This window comes from Colossoma macropomum, unplaced genomic scaffold (assembly GCF_904425465.1).
Source record: "Colossoma macropomum unplaced genomic scaffold, Colossoma_macropomum, whole genome shotgun sequence".
NCBI classification, from domain to species: Eukaryota; Metazoa; Chordata; class Actinopteri; order Characiformes; family Serrasalmidae; genus Colossoma; species Colossoma macropomum.
Window position 1 is genome coordinate 27,115,483 of NW_023494792.1, and position 20,109 is coordinate 27,135,591.

A 20,109-nucleotide genomic window follows, 5' to 3' on the forward strand; every position below is an offset into this window, starting at 1 on the left:
TGAATTATTTAGTAACTATTATGAATAATTATGTGACTGTTATATATGATTTATTCATTTCTATGAATTATTCCTTAATTACTAAAACATTTTCAGTGTCTATTGTGAATTCTTTAGTAATACTATATATTATTCAGTAACTATTATAAACTATTTGGTAAATACTATGAATTATTCAGCATGTATTATGAAATGTATAGCATTATGAGATTGAAGACCTGGATTGTGTGGCTCACATACAGACCTTTAGAGTTTAAGAGATTAAAATATAAAGTGACAAAGTTAACAAGAAATATTGGCAACAGTTTATTTTAACAGTCCACCCTAGATTCCTTTCAAATATAATCCAGGTCCTAACCCTAACAGTTTCACACAGCAACAAAAACAAGGCCTCAAACTGACTCTTACACAGTCTAATCTGATCAGGTCGTCTGATCAGGCAGATGTGACTGAATCCAGAATGAATTAATCCAGAGTTTTGCTGTGTAAACACTGAAACTGAGGAAAGACATCACTGCACATCCATGAACTTTGTGTTCAATCATTTTCTCCTCAAACGCTTCTTCTGAACGGTGCTCTTTCCACGGCTGTCATTTAGACACACGTACATTAAAAGTCCATTGAACTGACATGGTTCTGCCCGCAGGGCTTCACGATCTGACCTCACGTTACGAACATTAACCTCCTCTTAGCTGAAAAGGTCTGAGTACGTTCTGCTGCTGCTGCGGACAGCGTGACATTTGCGAGGCGCTCGGGGTGTCGTATAATAAAATATATTACACGACTGCAATGCTGTCTTACAGTTTACTCACTTTTGGCACATAGTAACATATTTTATTAATGAGGAAAAGTGTTGGTCATATTCAGCGCTTTGCTTTTCCCCCCAGAGGTGTTTAATAACGAAGCAGTAAAGTTTCTGTACAGTGTTCAAGTGTCTGTACATGAAATCTGAAGACTTTTTTACTGTGGTTTAAAAGACAAAATGTGCAGTTTTTACTCACTAAAAAATAAAAATATGCCAAAACTGCGACAGCAAAACAGGCACTGAACACAAACTATTAAAAAATAATTTTAAATAAAAACAAATTATTTTATATAAAACAATTGACCCCATTAGCTACAGATAACTCTTCAAACGTCCACAGGAGGAAGGTTTTTAAAACTGAATATTTGCTTGAACACCATTTTTTCTTTTTGAGTATCCGCTGGCTGTATTCTTGTTGGGGGAAGGGGGTTAGAGCACACATTATGTTGCAGTGCATACTGGGGATTGTAGTGCAGCTCATGGCGAAATGAGCTAATATTAATACACACACACACACACACTCCCAGCGGTCATTGGGTGGAAGGCAGGATACACCCTGGACAGGCCACCAGTCTATCACAGGCTAATATTAATAGAAATATAAGATCATTTTGTGGGCCGAATAGCCTGACTTGGTCTGTGGGCCTTGGGCTTGACACATGGGGTCTACAGTAAGCCAGAAAGGAACCAGGAACTACTGTGTCGTTTCCAGTCTACATCCTCATTTCTTTCTCATTTATGATTCTTTCATGATCAGATTACTGTTTAATACAGAAAATCCCATTTTAAATAAAAGCTACTTTTACTTTCACACAGTTCTGTGCAAAAGCCAGAGACCACCTTTCATTTATCTAATTACCAGTATATGAAATTATTCATAACTTCAGCATCAGGAAGAAAACTCTTACAATTACAATTACAAAGAAGCTGCAACAACTACATGTGATATCATTGTTTTGGTGTTTATTGTGTCACTCTTTACCTTCATTCCAGCTTCCATTCTTTACAGGAGACTCGCTTTCAGTTTCTCAAAGAAACCTGCAGACACACCTCCAAAGTTCAGTCTTAGAAGTTGGTTTAACATTTTCTGCTTCTCACCATCCAAGTAATCAAACACATCCAGACTCATTAGTCCATAAAATCTTATTCCAAATTTTAGGGGTCCAGTTTTGTGTTCTAGTGTCCCATTTTCTTTGCATCCTTTACATATTTTTTGGAAATGAAATAAAAATGGTGGTTCTTCAGGAGTTCTTTAGTAAACATAATGGCTCTGTATAGAAGCAAAGAACCCTTTCATGATGCAAGAACCATTTAATCATGCAAAGGTGTTCATAATCCTATATAGCCATTATCACCATTATATAACCATTATCATCACTAAACAACTCTTAAAGAACCATCTTTTTTAAGAGTGTAGAGCACCAAAAGTGGTTCTTCTACTGTTACAATCTTGACATTGTAACAAAAGCAGAACCCTTTTTGGTGCTATATAGAACCATTTTCAACTCATTCTTCAGACTGATGGAGAATGTGTTGTATATGGTTCTACACATTAAATGTTTTACAAATGATGGTTCTTCAAGGGTCCTTCACAATAGAAAACGGTTCTTGCTTAAATGGTTCTTTACATCTTGAAAGTGTTCTACATATTGATGAAGAATGTGCTGTATACCTTTTGGAAAAAGGTTCTATATAGCACCATAAAGGGATCTTCTATTGGTACAAGCTTAACATCGTGAAAATAAATAAACCTTTTGGGTGCCATACAGAACCCTTTTTCAGAAAGGTTCTATGCAGCATCATCTTTAGCACATTCACCATCAATCTGAAGAAAATCTGCATTTTAATCATGCAAAGGGTTCTTTGAGTGTTCATGGTTCTATGTAGAACCATTTTCTTTACTAAAGAACCCTTGATTCCATATTGACCATAAATCTGTTCAAGAAAAATCATAAATAAAAAAGAATTTATATACACAGTTGTGTGCAAAAGTTTGGGCACCTCCAGCCAATTTTTGTTGATTTCCTAAGTGTAAATAAGTGAACACAGCCTCTACAGAGAACACACTACTGCACCTTTTAATACACAATTACTGTATATTTGCTGAATTTAACACAAAGGGAAAAAATAAAACAGAAATTGAGGCTTGTGCAAAAGTTATGGCACAGTTTAATGTTTTTTACAGAAAAAAATTGTTAAACTCTATTAAAAAAAAATTGTGCACTAACTGCAAAAAATTGTATCTTGTCAAGTGAAATGATCCTAAATCTAGTTGATATATCTTATATTTCCCATTTTGAGATAGTCCTGCACTTATTATAAGATTATTTACCTTGTTTCTAGATTATTTACTTACATTAGGTCATTTTATTAAAGAAAATGGTTTCAGGAACATTTCTTAAAACAAGCAAAATTATCTGCCAATATAGTGAGATAATTTACTTAATAAAATGACCTAAAAACAAGTAAATAATGTCTAGAAATGAGGTAAATAATCTTAAAGTACAGATTTATTGTTCATATTTAAGATAATTGAAAACAAGATACCATTTCTTGCAGTGTAACACTTGAGGAAGTTGTTTCTCTGCTGTTTTCAGTGCTGTCAGAATCAAACAGCCTAAACACATCAGCAGTAACTCAGCAAACTGAGCAGGAAGGACAGTTACAGGTCCACTATAGCAGAGCCTCAGCCTCCTGAAGGCCGGTCCTAAAGTCAACAGGCTCAATGTTATCAGGAATGAAAAGCACACAAATGATTCATACCCGACTGGATACGGCCGGCAGAGAGAGCGATGCGGTTTGGCCACAAACCCTCACTCATTACGTAACCTGCAGGGACCGGCTGCAGCCATTTTAAGACACGCACTAGTTTTCCTGTCACAAGGTGTAAACGCTACACACAGCTAACCCACTGCTGCCCTAAACACAAACCGCACGGCTCTGTGAAGAGCACAGCAACCGCTTTACACTAACATTTCTCAGGCTGGAACTTAGTGATTGTAAAGCCACAGTCACATTAGACCTCTGCAGTTTGTGCTGCCTTGCAAAGTGAGCGAGACCGAGGCAGCCCGGACGAGTGACGACAATAAGACTCCCCCCATGTCGGAGCGCTAGCTAACTCCCTAACCATAAACAGTAATGACACAACAGTGAGCATAATTATATCAGATAGTTATGTACTCATGGGACCATAGTGCTGCATACTGATCTGCAGCTATAATAAACGGATAACTGGTATGTCTGGTAGCAGTGAGGGGCTTGCGTGCAGATGCAGTTAGCCAAGTAACTAACATAGCAGTTATCAAACAGGCTAACTGGCCTACCATAAACAGTAAAAACACTAAAGTGCAAATAATTACATCAGATAACTAGAAAGGGAAAGTTTGTGAACAAACTTTAAATTAATTCACCTATAACAGTAAAACTTTGGAAGACTGTTGATGGTTCCTAAAGTGTTGCTTAGCTGTTGCTATGCAGTTGCTATGGTATCCAAGGTGGTTGGTAAGGTGTTGCTAGGTGCTTGCTTTGGAGTCCCAGGTTGATGCTAAGGTGTTGCTAGGTGGTTGCTATGCTGATTTACTGACTTTAAACCCACTGCCACCTTAAATTCTCTGTCACATTAAATCCAGTGCCACCTTAAATTCAATGCCACCTTAAATGTACTGATACATCAATCTAGTGACATGTTAAATTCACTGCCACCATAAATTTACTGATACATTAAATCCAGTGCCACCTTAAATCCAATGCCACCTTAAATTTACTGATACATCCATCCAGTGACATGTTAAATTCACTGCCACCATAAATGTACTGCCAACTTAAATTTATTGATACATTAAATACAGTGCCACCTTAAATTTACTTGTACATTAAACTTAGTGACATCTTAAATTCAGTGCCGCCTTAAATTCACTGCCTCCTTAATTCCATTGTTTTTTCTGTTATTGCTGTGCATTAGGCTGTAAGTGTGTGAGTCTGTGTGTACTGTGTGTGAGTGTCTGTGTGAGAGATGTCCAGTGGGACATCACTTGTGGCAGTTAGACTTGAATGTCCTGAACATTCCGCCATTCATTTCCTATGGGAAACAGTATCATCTTTAAACGATCACTTTACGAAAACTGTATGTTGGATCACTAAGAAAAGCACAAGCAACCTAATCACGTATAGGTCCTATGATAGTCTAAAGGAAGATTACAAAGAACAGTAAGTTGTCTTTTTCAAGCCAACTTAATTAGGGACTCGCCACAGAGCAGTGCTGTATACTGATTCACACGAATGATAAATGGATAACTGCTGTGGTTGGCAACAATGGGGTATCAACAAAGAGCTAGCATAGCAGTTAGAACGCTGGCTAACTCATCTACCATAACAAGTAAAATCACAAATGTAAAGCTAATAAGACGGTCTCCCAATTGACTATATTTGTGGTCAGTGGAGAAGAAATGGGACCAGAGCCATGTACCACTCATGTATCACACATGATGGAGACTGATGGAGAATGTGGTTGTAGAGCCCAATAATGTAATAATTTCCCAATAATATAATAACACCCAGAAATGTAATAAGATGTTGCATTTAACTTGGCCAAAAATGTAATAAAATCCAATAAAGTAATAACTTCCCCAGTAATGTAATACAATGTCTTGTGAATGATAATAATATTTTTACTAATAACATAAAATCTTAGTATATTATTGGGTTTTATTACATTTTTGATCAAGTTAAGTGCAAAATTTTAGTACCTTTTTGGGTTTATTTCATTACTGGAAAAATGATTACATTATTGGCTGAGATTGTTCCAGATCTTCAGTGCTTCTATACGAAGGGCCACTCCTTCAGGGGTCAACACAGGCGAAGCAGTAGCACTATTGGTCAAAGATACAAATTCACGTGGCAAAGTTCACCATGTTGAAATTTCGCACATAAATATAGTCTGTGATTCAAAAGCACTTATTATGGTGAATTCCATTTAGATGAGCAGAATTTAGATGTAATTTCACTTGCGAAGATTTGCTGGCACAAGTGTGACCAAACCTTAAAGCAAAGTAAGGACGAGTAGTATTAATTCCCTGCTGTCGGAAGAAAACTTCGTATCTCGTATCTCCATTTTAGTTTCTGGCATAATTTAAAGGTAACCGTTGTCCTTTACATTGTGTGTAAATGTCATGATGAATGGACCAAAAGAAACGGCCAAAAAAATGACTTGGAAAAATGTCTGGTTCCATTGACTTACATTAAAAGTAAAGTAGATCTTTTTCCCTCTCCTGTAAAGTTGTGATTTTGGAGATACAAGGTTTTGTTCCAACAACAGCGATTTATTATTGGTTTACTGATTATTACTACTACATTTTCACGTACTGAGTCATAACAGATTAAAAAAAAAACCAACATAAAGTGTCTTAGTAAGGTGTTTGGCCACCAGAATAACACTGTAGCACTACTATAATCTACCTGACTATGCAGACAGACTGTTCTTGCTGAGAGTCACCTGAGAAAGAGTTGCTTTTCTGAGCATCGTGTTCACTGAATGTCCACTTTGGAAGCTCCTACTATCCCTGTCCCATAATGAACCCTCTTTCAAAGTCATAGAGATGGGCATTTCCTTTTTCTGACACCAGTGCAACTCAACTAAAGGCCGATGAGCTGAATCACTTTAATGAGGCAGAAAGCTAAACACTGCAGAGCTGCGACCCATGAAGGAACCCGGTTTGATATTCCTGATATACAATCTTGAAAAAAGATGGTTCGTCAAAGGTTCTTTAGTAAAGGTAATGGCTCTATATAGAACCATGAACACTCAACGAGCCATTTGCATGCTTTAATAGTCTTTACATGGTAAAATCGTTCTTCAGATTGATGGAGAATGTGTTGTATGTAGTTCTAAATTGCACCAAAAAGGGTTATGCTATTGTTACAATGTCAAGCATGTAACACTAGAAGAACGCTTTTTGGTGCTATATAGAACCATTTTCAGAAAGGTTCTACATAAAACCATATACAACACATTTAAGCATGCAAAAAGTTCTTTGAATGTTTATGGCTCTATATAGAACCATTGTCTTTACCAAAGAACCTTTGAAGTACCATCTTTTTTAAGAGTGTAGATCAGGAAAGTCAAACCGGGTTCTTGAGTCACAGCTCTGCAGTGTTTAGCCTGCTGCCTCGTTAAAGTGATTCAGTTCATCAGCTAATTTGCAATGGCCTTTAGTTGAGTTGAATTGGTGTCAGAAGTGGGAAAATCCTCATCTCTGTTGAGCTGTGGCCCAGAAGGAACCCAGTTTGACACGTTCAATTTTTCATCTGGCCATCTTGGCCAAGAATTGAGGTCAGCAGGACTTGTTTAGCGTTTTTATACAGGTCACAGAACATGATAGGTTCTTAATTGCGCAAGTGCCTCATGCAGTAAACCATTTATTCAGGTTTTCCTTTAATTTGTCACCCGTCTGCATATTTATGAGTACTGTTTCTTTCTTGCTTTTTCAGAAAAACCTTGCTTTTTTTCCTGAGTGATATAAAGTCTTCAAATAAAATTAACCAAATTTGTATTTTGTTTATAGTTCCTGCTTAGAATTCCAGTTCATTTAACCAATAATCCACATCAGAGCGACGTGGCAACCTCCCAATAAAACACTGACCTGAAAGTTGTAAAGAAAAACTTGTTTGTTTTTGGTTTATGAAGCTAAATTTCTAAATGACTCATGCTTTAAACAGACGGTCCCACCTGCTGCATGACACGGCTGCTGCGTTTACATTTCCATTATGATGTTTGCTTTCTCTGCTGCATCGATCCATTACTTTGAACAGCTTCATATTGGGGGAGCAATGAGATTATAAAATATACTATCAACCTGCAATATCCATAATCCTGTCTGTAATATTGGGCTTGGTGAATGAGCTACACCCATATGTGCAATTAAACCGTCATTAATCATGCATTAGGTTCTTTCTCCATATTTATGAGGGGGAAACAGAAGCAGCTTAAACAGAAGCAGAGAAACGAGTCTCATCAAATGGGCACAATCATAAACTATAATGTACTCCATCATAGCTTATCACAGCTCGTGACTTCATCATGAACACTGTGTCTGACACCATCTGTAGTCCATCAGATCTTTACTGACAGATCTCTGATTGACAGTCACTGGCGATCTGGTGAGCCTGGAGGAGGACAGCTTCCCCTTCTGAGACTTGGTTCCTCTCAGTGGTTCTCCCTTATGCTCTTAGAGAGTTTCTCCTTCTGTCCTCCGTCTCCTCCTCTATCTTACGTTTTCTCCTCTATCCTCCATCTCCTTCTCTATTGTTTATGTCATCCTCTATCGTTTATCTCCTCCTTTATCCTCCATCTCCTCCTCTATCATTTATCTCCTCCTTCGTCCTCCATCTCCTCCTCTATTATCTTCTCCTCTATTATTTGTCTTCTCCTTTATCCTCCATCTCCTCCATTATCTCCTCTTCTATCCTCCATCTCCTTCTCTATTGTTAATGTCATCATCGTTTATCTCCTCCTCTATCATTTATCTCCTCCTTCATCCTCCATCTCCTCCTTCGTCCTCCATCTCCTTCTCTATTATCTTCTCCTCTATTATTTATCTTTCGCTCTATCCTCCATCTCCTCCTCTATCCTCCATCTCCTTCTCTATTGTTTGTCATCATCTATCATTTATCTCCTCCTCTATCATTTATTTCCTCCTTTATCCTCCATCTCCTCCTCTATCATTTATCTCCTCCTTTATCCTCCATCTCCTCCATTATCTCCTCCTCTGTCATTTATCTCCTCCTTTATCCCCTGTCTCCTTCTCTATTTTTTATCTCCTCCTCTATCCTCCATCTCCTTTTGTATTGTTGATCTCCTCTTCTTTCTTCCACCTCCTCTTCTATCATTTATCTCCTCCTTTATCCTCATCTCCTCCTCTATTGTTCATCTCCTCCTCTATCCCCCATTTTCTCCTTTATCCTCCATCTCCTCCTCTGTCGTTTTCCATCCTCTATTGTTTATCTTCTCCTCTATTATCTCCTCCTCTATCATTTATCTCCTCCTCTATCTTACATTTTCTCCTCTATCCTCCATCTCCTTCTCTATTGGTTATGTCATCCTCCATCGTTTATCTCCCCTCTCTATCATTTATCTCCTCCTTTATCCTCCATCTCCTCCTCTATTGTTTATCTCCTCCAATATCCTCCGTTTTCTCCTTTATCCTCCATCTCCTCCTCTGTTGTTTGTCATCCTCTATCATTTATCTCCTCCTCTATTATTTCCTCCTCTATCATTTATCTCCTCCTTTATCCTCCATCTCCTCCATTATCTCCTCCTCTATCATTTATCTCCTCCTTTATCCCCTGTCTACTTCTCTATTGTTTATCTCCTCCTCTATCCTCAATCTCCTTTTGTATTGTTGATCTCCTCTTTTTTCTTCCACCTCCTCTTCTATCATTTATCTCCTCCTTTATCCTCCATCTCCTCCTCTATTGTTCATCTCCTCCTCTATCCTCCATTTTCTCCTTTATCCTCCATCTCCTCCTCTGTTGTTTGTCATTCTCTATCGTTTATCTCCTCCTCTATTATCTCCTCCTCTATCATTTATCTTCTCCTTTATCCTCCATCTCCTCTTCTATTATCTCCTCCTCTATCATTTGTCTCCTCCTTTATCCTCTGTCTCCTTCTCTATTGTTTGTCTCCTCCTCTATTGTTTATCTCTCCACTATGCTTCATCTATTCTATTGTTTATCTCCTCCTCTGTCATTTGTCTCCTCCTCTTTCCTCCATCTCCTCCTCTACTGTTTGTCTCCTCTTCTATTGTTCATCTCCTCCTTTATTTTTTATCTCCTCTTCTATAGCTTATTTCCTCCACTATCCTCCGTCTCTTCCTCTATTGTTTATTTCCTCTTCTATGGTTTATATCCTCCTTCTATTATCCCATCCTCTATCCTCCGTCTCCTCCTCTATTGCTTATCTCTTCACCTTTCCTCCATCTCCTCCTCTATTATCTATCTCCTTTATCTTTCATCTCCTCTTCTATTATCTCAGCTCCTCTGTCAGCTCTATCTCTCGGGCTCAGGCTGCTGTGTGAGTAGCGTGCTCAGTCTCCTCTTGGAGAACACAGGTTCTGGATAAGTCTGTGTCATTATTCAGGCAGTCAGTGTTCTGAGCTTTACTCCTTATTAAAACTGCTGCATCAACATACTGAGACTACAGTGCAGGCTGTGCCGCATATCATGTCTGTCGATCATTCCTTATCAATTAAGATGTTTAGTCTTTGTGATATAAATATTGTTGAGGGCTCCAATGTGCAAATGAACCTCTGAGAACATTACTGACATCCCACACTGACCGGTCACACCTGGTATTGTGAGTGTCTGGGTGAACGAAGACGTTCTCACAATTTAACAACAATCATTTTTGCAGCAATAAGATGTTTTGCAGTGCATAGCAGCACAAATGCAATACAACACTTTGGAATACACTGAACAATAATTGCAATGTGACTTCTGCAACTGCAAAACACTATTTTGCAATATGTAACAAAATTTTGCAATATGTAGCTATACATTTGCACTATGATATCGTGTAATATGTAGTAATATAATCACAATATTACATTATTGAATATGTGGCAATATTGTGATATATTTGCAATATAATATGTTCTAAATTGTGGTTATGTCATTTCTTTTTGATATTTTGCGATATGTAGCAATATAACCACAGTATTTTGCATTATGTAGTAGTGCCGTCATAATTCGATACTTTGCAAAAAGTAACAAAATAAACCAACTTCTAAGACTGAACTTTGGAGGTGTGGCTGCAGGTTTCTTTGAGAAACTGAAAATGAGTCTCCTGAAAAGAGTGAAAGCTGTACTAAAGGTAAAGAGTGGACATAATAAATACTGAAAAATGTGATATTATATTCAATTGCTGGGGCTTTTATGTAATTTTATCTTAAGTATGTGTTTTTTTTGTTTTTGTGCTTTTTCTGACACTGAAAAATGTATATCTTGTACCGAATGGATGTTTTGACTGGATATTAAACAAATGAAGGGCTCAGACTTTTGCTGTGCTTCGACAAGTTTTGAACAATATTTCCAATTTTGAAAAATAATGCAATGTAATGTTTTGCAACATGTGTCAATAAATCAGGATATACAATGTTGTTCACATGGTGCAGCTCTAGTGGATAGGGAGCTGCTGCAGATGCTGAGGCTGATGATTTTTTTGAGTGAGGTAGCAGATCCGTTCAATATGTGAGCAGGGGTGGCTCTGAAAACTTCAGCTGGAGTTTTCTTCATCCTGAGTGGCTGAAACTTCGGCCTGAGCGAAATCAGTTTGTTCAAGAGAGCGGAAACAGGCCAGCGCTCGTACGCGAGCAGCTCGAGGAGCTTTAACCGAGGCTCACTGCGGTGAATGAGAACGCACACCAGTGAGGAGCCGCACTGACATCAATTACAGCCTTTCACTGTAATATTTCAGAACAGGCTGCTATTCTAGAGCTGCTGAATCACAGGGGAAGTTAGAGCTGCTTTAAACTGCTACATCCACACTTTCACTCTGATGACTATGAGGATCTATTCATTACAGCCAGGATATAAAGAAATATAAAGAGGAGGAGCAGGAAAGAAAGAAAGATAGACAGAAATCAACAGTGAAAAAGAAAGACATGAAGAAAGAAATGAAGAAAGAAAAAAAGAATAAAAGAACTCAACAGTGAAAGAGTAAAAGAAAGACAGAAAGGAAGAAGGAAGAAAAGGAAAAAAGAAATTAAAGAAGAAAGACAAAAAGAATGACAAGAAAGAAAGAAATGAACAAAGAAAAATGAAAAAGGAAAGCACAAAACAATCAACAGGGATAGAGAAGAGAAGAAAAGAAATGAAAGAGAAGAGAAGAGAAAAGAGGAGAAGAGAAGAAATGAAAGAGAAGAGAAGAGAAAAGAAGAAAGAGAAGAGAAGAGAGATAAAGAGAAGAGAAGAGAAGAAATGAAAGAGAAGAGAAAAGAAGAGAAGAAATCAGAGAGAAGAGAAGAGAAGAAATGAAAGAGAAGAGAAGAGAAAAGAGAAGAGAAGAAATGAAAGAAGAGAGGAGAAAAGAAGAAAGAGAACAGAAGAGAAGAGAAGAGAGATAAAGAGAAGAGAAGAGAGGAGAAGAAATGAAAGAGAGGAGAAAAGAAGAGAAGAGAAGAGAGAATAGAGATGAAGAGAAGAGAAGAGAAGCAAAGAGAAGAGAAGAGAGGAAAATAGAGATGAAGAGAAGAGAGGAGAATAGAGATGAAGAGAAGAGAAGAAAAGAGAAGAGAAGAGAGGAGAATAGAGATGAAGAGAAGAGAAGAGAAGAGAGGAGAATAGAGATGAAGAGAAGAGAAGAGAAGAGAAGAAAAGAGAAGAAAAGAGAAGAGAAGAGAGGAGAATAGAGATGAAGAGAAGAGAAGAGAATAGAGATGAAGAGAAGAGAAGAGAAGAGAAGAGAGGAGAACATAGATGAAGAGAAGAGAAGAGAAGAAAAGAGAAGAGAGGAGAATAGAGATGAAGAGAAGAGAAGAGATGAAAAGAGAGGAGAATAGAGATGAAGAGAAGAGAAAAGAATAGAGATGAAGAGAAGAGAAGAGAAGAGAGGAGAATAGAGATGAAGAGAAGAGAAGAAAAGAGAAGAAAAGAGAAGAGAAGAGAGGAGAATAGAGATGAAGAGAAGAGAAGAGAATAGAGATGAAGAGAAGAGAGGAGAAGAGAGGAGAATAGAGATGAAGAGAAGAGAAGAGAGGAGAATAGAGATGAAGAGAAGAGAGGAGAATAGAGATGAAGAGAAGAGAAGAGAAGAGAAGAGAAGAGAAGAGAAGAGAGGAGAATAGAGATGAAGAGAAGAGAAGAGAAGAGAAGAGAAGAGAAGAGAAGAGAGGTGAGGTCAGAGAGTGAGTGTGTGGATAGGGGAGCTGTCCTTTCAGCACCACCTGCTGAACTGTGAGCTGCCCTTTAAACCTCCTCATGTGCTCTAACTGAGAAACTCCCTCCACTGTGGACGCCTACAGCGCTGAATTAAAGAGCCCGTATCAGTGTCAGCTCAGCACTCCTCTCTTAGTCTCAAGGCTTATCATTCACTCCACAGTCCAGACAGTTCACACATGCAAACTAGGCTGCAAAAAGAGGAGAGTCCAGAATTTGTGCTTTTTGTGAGGTCACAAATATGAAAGCCTTTACGTGCCCACCTATTCAGCTCATAGCAGTTTAGCTCCCCCTACTCATGTTGAAGTTAGAAGGTGTGTTGCAGCTAGAGCTGCTTTTTGAATGAGGTAGAATACAGGGCAGCCAATCAGAACAGAACCCATTTACATAAATCAGTCTTAAAGGCTATTAAAGGCGGTTTGTGGTTGGATCTAGACTCTGCATGAAGGTAGCTCTCCCGGACCAGGGTTGGAGAACACTGCCCTAAGAGCATGAAGAAGAACCACTGAGAGGAACCAAGACTCCAAAGGAGAAACTCCCAAACAACCTGAGGTAGAACTATCGAGAGGAACCAAAACTCAGACTGAAAAGGATTCTAAAATCATGAGGAAGAACTTCTGATAGGAACCAAGACTTAAAGGGAGAACCCTCCAAACAGCATGAGGTAGAACTACCGAGAGGAACCAAACTCAAATGGAAAAGCTCTCTAAAAGCATGAGGAAGAACCACTGAGAGGAACCAAGACTCCAAAGGAGAACTTCGCTCAGACAGTGGTCTCCAACTCTGGTCCTGGAGAGCAACTTCCTGCAGAGTTTAGTTCCAACCAGTATCCAGTAACCTGCACGACCCTTTTCTGGAGTCTAATACATCTGATCCACCCAATCAGGGACTTGGGAGGAGGTTGATTAGCTGGAGCTCTAGGCTCTGCAGGAAGGCAGCTCTCCAAGAGCAGAGCTGGAGACCACTGACTTACAGTGTTCCACTCATATTAAGACGCTGTAGCTGTTTTAATGCAGCTGATTTGTTTATTATAAGTGTTAATTCAGTCCTGCCGGTGTTAATTCTGTAGATTTATAAGCTATTTCGATCTCTCTTGCAATGATGATGTCAGCTATCACTGTCAGAAATAAAGGTGCTGTGCAGGTCCATTTTTCATTCATCAAGGTACAAACAGTGTAAATGTTCCCCCAAAGGTCCAACAGTGGTTTTAAGGTCTGATTGTGAACCTTAAATAAGTTTTTCCAGGTGAAAAGTTTGTGTTTGTACCTTTTCATAACTGAATGTTTTAAAACAGAACAGTAAAATAAAAGCCTGGAGTCGAGACGGGGTGTGTGGAGTCAGTACAGCTCAGAACATATCATTTCAGTGGATTGTGGTTCAGTTATGTTCCCTGACTAAAGGTACTGAGATGGACCCTTGAGGGTTCCACCCCAGTGACAAGAGGGGTCCTGCCCCAGTGACGGTTTAGTACCATTTATCTGGACAGAATGTACAGAGATGCCTTTAGTGACTAAAACTAGGAAGCACAGGAAAGGAAGTGAAGAAGGGGAAAAGATTTTTCTAAGTGTAATAATATTAAATCTATATTTAAATCTAAGTGCATTAAATAATACTAAATCTCTAATATTAGCTCTAACGGTTTCTCTGTCAGTCTATATGGAAAGTAATACGACCAAAATGGTTGTTTATTAACCATAAAAACCGATAAGAAAACGAATTTGCATAGTTTTTGCGTTTTGCGCCGTTTTTTGCGTTTTCTTTTTCGTTTTGAAGACCAAAAAACGTCCAGATGTGGGCAGTTACGCAACCAACAGCACGCGCGTGCATGCACACACGACCCCTTGTTTTACGCGCTGGCACGAGCGTCACTGTGTGTCCATTACACCGCAATAACATACAACATGACAGTGCTGAATGCGCGCGCGCGCCCCAGCCAATCTTGCTGATGTCACGCTTTTGCATTAAAAAAAGAAAAGAATCTCCTGCTTTCGCGCCCTGCACGCGACTTCCACGCTCCACACGCAGAAATAAAAGCAGAGTCCTCTATGTGCCCGTCTCGTGCGCGCTCAGCTCGAGATCAAACGCCAAAGCGCGTGCAGAAGGAGCTCGTCTGGTTCTCTTCACAGGCAACAGATGAGACACCTGTGGTTCACGGCTCGCACTGATAGAACGGGCCCTCAGCGCGAGAGCGAACCCACGCAGCACGAGACGCTTTACTACGTACGTTATTTCTAAATGATATTTATAGAGCGAGCGCGCGCACCTCGCCGAGCGGGAGCTATGCTCACGTGCATGCATAAGCGTGCACGCGCACGCTAGTGCGTTTCTCAGCTCTGCTCGTGTAAATACACCGATCAGGCGTAACATTCTGACCACCTCCTTGTTTCTGCGCCCATTGTCCATTTTATCAGCTCCACTTACTATATAGGTGCACTTTGTAGTTCTACAGTTACAGACTGTAGTCCATCTGTTTCTCTGCGTACTTTGTTAGCCCCCCTGTTCTTCAGTGGTCAGGACCCCCATGGACCCTCACAGAGCAGGTACTATTTGGGTGGTGCAACATTCTCAGCACTGCAGTAACACTGATGTGGTGGTGGTGTGTTAGTGTGTGTGAGTGGATCAGCCACAGCAGAGCTGCTGGAGTTTAGGCCTAACTGGGGTCTAATGTGCAAAAGAAATAGCACCCTTCTCCTCCTTCCCCCCTCCTACTCCTCCTTTTATCCATTTCCAATGGATAAAACTCATTTGCTTGTTCACTGTTGCTGTTATTGTGGCTCAAACAACATGATGCTGTCACAGATCTGCGTCTGAGTTTCAGTGTTTACATTAAGGCCTACCTACACTCTTAAAGGAACGGCTCTTCAAAGGGAACGGTTCTGTTTAGAACCATAGATTCATTCACGTGCTTAAATGGTTCTTTGCATGGTGACATCGTTCTTCAGATTGATGCTCTGTATAGCACCTTTATGAAAATGGTTCTGTAATGAAAAGGGTCTACTACTGTTACGATGTCAAGCTTGTAACATTAGAAGAACCCTTTTTGGTGCTACATAAAGCCATTCCCCAAACGGTTCTATGTAGAATCGTACACAACACATTCTCCATCAATCTCAAGAACCATTTCACTGTGCAAAGAAACATTTAAACACACACTCTCACACAAATGATTCTTCAAGGGTTCTTTAGTAAAGACAATGGTTCTATTTGGAACAATTTCATGCTTAAATGGTTCTTTGCATGGTGAAACGGTTCTTCAGATTGATGGAGAGTGTGTTGCATAAGATTCTATAGAACACCAAAAAGGGTTCTTCTGTTGCTGCAAGCTTGATATCACTATATTCTCAAACCATTCTCAAGAGGTTCTATACAGAACCATGTACAACACATTCTCCATAGTCTGAAGAACCATTTCACCATGCAAAGAAACATTTAAGCATAAAATGGTTCGACATAGAGCTCATGGTTCTAAACAGAACCATTCCCTTTACTAAAGAACCCTTGAAGAGTCACCTTTTCAAGGGTGCATGATGTAGAACCTTTGTCTTTACTAAAGAACCCTTGAAGAACCATCTCTTTATAAGGGTATATTTAAGGTTTTAGAGTAATCAATAATGAATACTTCATGCTGCAGGCTGTGAAGGAGCCGTTTGAGAACGTCAGTCAGGAGATAAGTAGGTGTCAGTTCTGCCTGGGCTCTAGTGCTGATGGAAGAGAACCGGTGAGGTATGTTGTTAAAGGGCCCGTATCATGAGGAACCAGGTTTCCATCACCGTTTTTTTCTAAATGAGTCAGATGCATAAACACGGTAAAGTTGTCAAAATGCACCCTCAGCCCATAAAGTCCACAAGAGGAAACTAAGCTGCAAAGTTTCAAAGTCACTGTTTTTGTGACATCACAAAGTGCAATGCATCTGCATACCCACGCCCACTCCGCCTACAACCGTTTGGCCCCACCCATTCACGCTGAAGTCATAAGGAGTGTTTCAGACTGCTGGGTGGCCAATCAGAACAGAGCTCATTTACATAAATCAGTCATAAAAGCACAACTTGTTTAAGAGAGGATGGAAAATAATCATGTAAAAATGAACTAAGACTGAGTTCAGATCTACACGAGGGGCCTAATAAAGACTTTATGGGGGGGGGCTGGTCATTTATGTACGTATACACACTTTTAAAAAGATGGTTCTTTCAGGGTTCTTTAGTAAGGGCAATGGTTCTGTTTAGAACCATGAGCACTATACATGCTTAAATGGGGCTTTGCATGGTGAAATGGTTCTATATGGCACCAAAACGGGTTCTCCTGTCAAGCTTGCAACAATAGCAGAACCATTTTTGGTGCAACATAGAACCATTTTCAAAAAGGTTCTCTGCAGAACCATATATACAACATATTTTCCAACAACCTGAATAACGATTTTACCTTGCAAAGAACCATTTAAGAATGCAAATGGTTCTATCTAGAACTCATGGTTCTCAATAGAACCATTGCCTTCAATAGAACCATTGCCTTCACTAGAACCATCTTTTTAAGTGTATATATAGAACATGTAGTAGTGATGACAGAATAAGTGTGTGGGGGTTCTCGTGCTCACCTATAGTAGCGGTAGAAGTGTGCGCGCGCGTAATCATATGTATGCGTTCCTCGCGCTCACCTGTAGTGGGGAATACACTGTGCGCGTGCATAAGTGTATGTTTGCGTTCCTCGCGCGCAACTATAGCAGTGATGGCAGTGTGCGCGTGTGTAAGTGTATGTGGGTGATTCTGAGGAGGAGGGGGGGCGGAAGGTGCGGTGGGGGGGGGTGGGTATCACCTCGCGCTCACCTATCGTAGTGATGACGGTGATGGCGAAGTAGAAAGACCCGGCGAACTTCCACTGCACGCCCGCGCGGTGCGGCTCTGCCTCCATGATGATGGTCTCGAGCTTCCTGTAGTCGTCCTCGCTGATGTTGTACTTGCCCTGCAGCCGCCGCTCCTCCGCCTCCAGCTGCTCCTTCTCGCGCATCTCGAAGTCGCTCTCGAGCGCGTCGAACACGGCGGCGCCCACCAGCAGGTAGGTGAACGTGCAGACGATCAGGGACAGGGTCCGCACGTTCTGCCGCTTCATGGCCGCCAGCAGCCGGCGCGTGCGGCGCGCATGACCCCCACGAGCGAGCCTCGAGCGCTTGGACGACGGTGGCAATGATGAAGGTGACGAGGACGATGATGACGATGATGAAGATGAAGATGACGAGAGGCACGAGAGGCTGCTCGAGCGCCGCGAGACAACGTGCGCGCACCAGCCAGTGGCCATTCAATTTCAAACACCATCCAAACCAACCACACACACTCACTCGCCACTCACGAGCGCGCGCGCGCACGCACACGCACACACACACACACACACACACACACACACCGGCGTCTCCTTCACAACCTCCTCACCTGCGTCCTCTTCTTCACCACATCGCCACATCATCATCATCATCATCATCATCATCATCAGAATCCTCTTATCCATGCCGCGCACGTGCGGTAAAGAAATCAAAACAAACAAGCAGAAGGGCACGCGGACGAAGACGCAGACGTGGATCCGCGCTTGGAAGCCGCGCGCATTTTCCCCTCTTCTTCCTCCTCTTCTTTATTTCCCCTTCTTTCTCTCTTTCGTTCTCTCTTCCCTCCGTCCTTCCTTCTCTCCTTAATTCCTCCTCCGACCGACACCGCCTTCAGAAAAGTTTCTCGAGCAGCTCCAACCTGTTAATGCTCCCCCTTCCAGCGCGCGCGCGCGCCCGCGAGGATGCGTATCCTTCTCCGGCTCGCGACTCTCCGTGCGCGCGTGAGAAGAGGTGGAAGAGGAAGAAGAGGAGGAGGAGGGAAAAAAAGAGTAGAGGAGGGGGGGTTACGATAGAGAAGGATGAAGAGAAAGAGGAGAAGAGGGAGGAGGAGGAGAGGGAGGAGGAGGAGGAGGAGGAGGAGGAGTCCTAGACCTCCACGGCATCGCCGGGGGAAGAAGAAGAACGAACAGAAAATAAAAGGATGCGCTGAGCTCGGGGTCCTCGACTCAGATGGTTCCAGATGTTTCCAGCTGCGTGTCTCTGTGTGAGGGGAGAGAGGCTGCGGAGTCCCCCCTCCCTCCGTCCGTCCGTCCTGCTGATCAGACTGGACACGGAGAGATGGAGAGCACGAGCGTCTGCGCGAGAAGGCACACAGAGAGAGAGAGAGCGCGCGAGCGCACAGCAGAGCGTAGAGAGGCAGCGCAGACTCACTCACTCTCACTCTCTCTCTCTCTCTCATTACTCAGGCTCAGAGTGGTTCTCCGTGTCCCCCCCACAGGTTGCTCCTGTGACTCCCTCTCTAACTCCTCCCACCTGTCTCTCTCTCTCTCTCTCTCTCTCTCTCTCTGATTGTATGAGCGCTGTAAGCGTCGCTTCAGATCTGTTTCAGTGTTTCACTACGTCAGCTTATCATTGCCTCTCTCTCTCTCTCTCTCTCTCTCTCTTCTTCCCCAACCCCTTCTATATCTTCTCTGTGTCTCTTTCTGTCTTTATGCTGCTTTTTCTCTCTCACATACTCTCTCTCTCTCTCTCTCTCTCTCTCATTCCTCCAACCTCTCAGACATCTCTTTCTTTCTCTGTGCCTCTAGAACCCATCTACTCCTCACATCCCCCACACTTAGAACCCACCTACTCCTCACATCCCCCACACTTAGAACCCACTCACTCCTCACATCCCCCATGCTTAAAACCCACTCATTCCTCACATCCTCCCACATAGAACCCACCCACTCCTCACACTTCTCACATCTTTACCTTGCAACCCACCCACTCCTCACATGCCCCCACACTTAGAACCCACCCACTTCTCACATCCCCCACACTTAGAACCCACCCACTCCTCACATCCTCCACCTCCATCCTTATCACTCCCCAGAACTCACCCACCCCTGACATCCCTCCCCAGAACCCACCCACTCTTCACATACCCCACACTTAGAACCCACCCACTCCTCACATCCTCCACACACAGAACCCACCCACTCCTCACATTCCCACACATAGAACCCACCCACTCCTCACATTCCCACACATAGAACCCACCCACTCCTCACATCCTCCACACATAGAACCCACCCACTCCTCACATTCCCCACACATAGAACCCACCCACTCCTCACATTCCCACACATAGAACCCACCCACTCCTCACATCCTCCACACATAGAACCCACCCACTCCTCACATCCTCCACACATAGAACCCACCTACTCCTCACATCCTCCACACATAGAACCCACCCTCTCCTCACATTCCCACACATAGAACCCACCCACTCCTCACATTCCCCGCACATAGAACCCACCCACTCCTCACATTCCCACACATAGAACCCACCCACTCCTCA

The 20,109-nt window shown here is 41.7% G+C and overlaps 1 protein-coding gene across 1 annotated transcript in view; it reads right to left on the minus strand.

Annotated features, from left to right (window-relative positions):
• The window catches only part of kcnk9 (potassium channel, subfamily K, member 9), a 90,487-nt gene extending 72,636 nt beyond the window's left edge, over nucleotides 1-17,851 (minus strand). The window contains exon 1 of the mRNA XM_036576728.1: nucleotides 17,554-17,851. Within this exon, the coding sequence (XP_036432621.1) occupies nucleotides 17,554-17,836 (283 nt within the window). The 5' untranslated portion in view covers nucleotides 17,837-17,851. The remainder of the gene's footprint in view (nucleotides 1-17,553) is intronic.
• Between the last annotated feature and the right edge of the window lie 2,258 nt (nucleotides 17,852-20,109).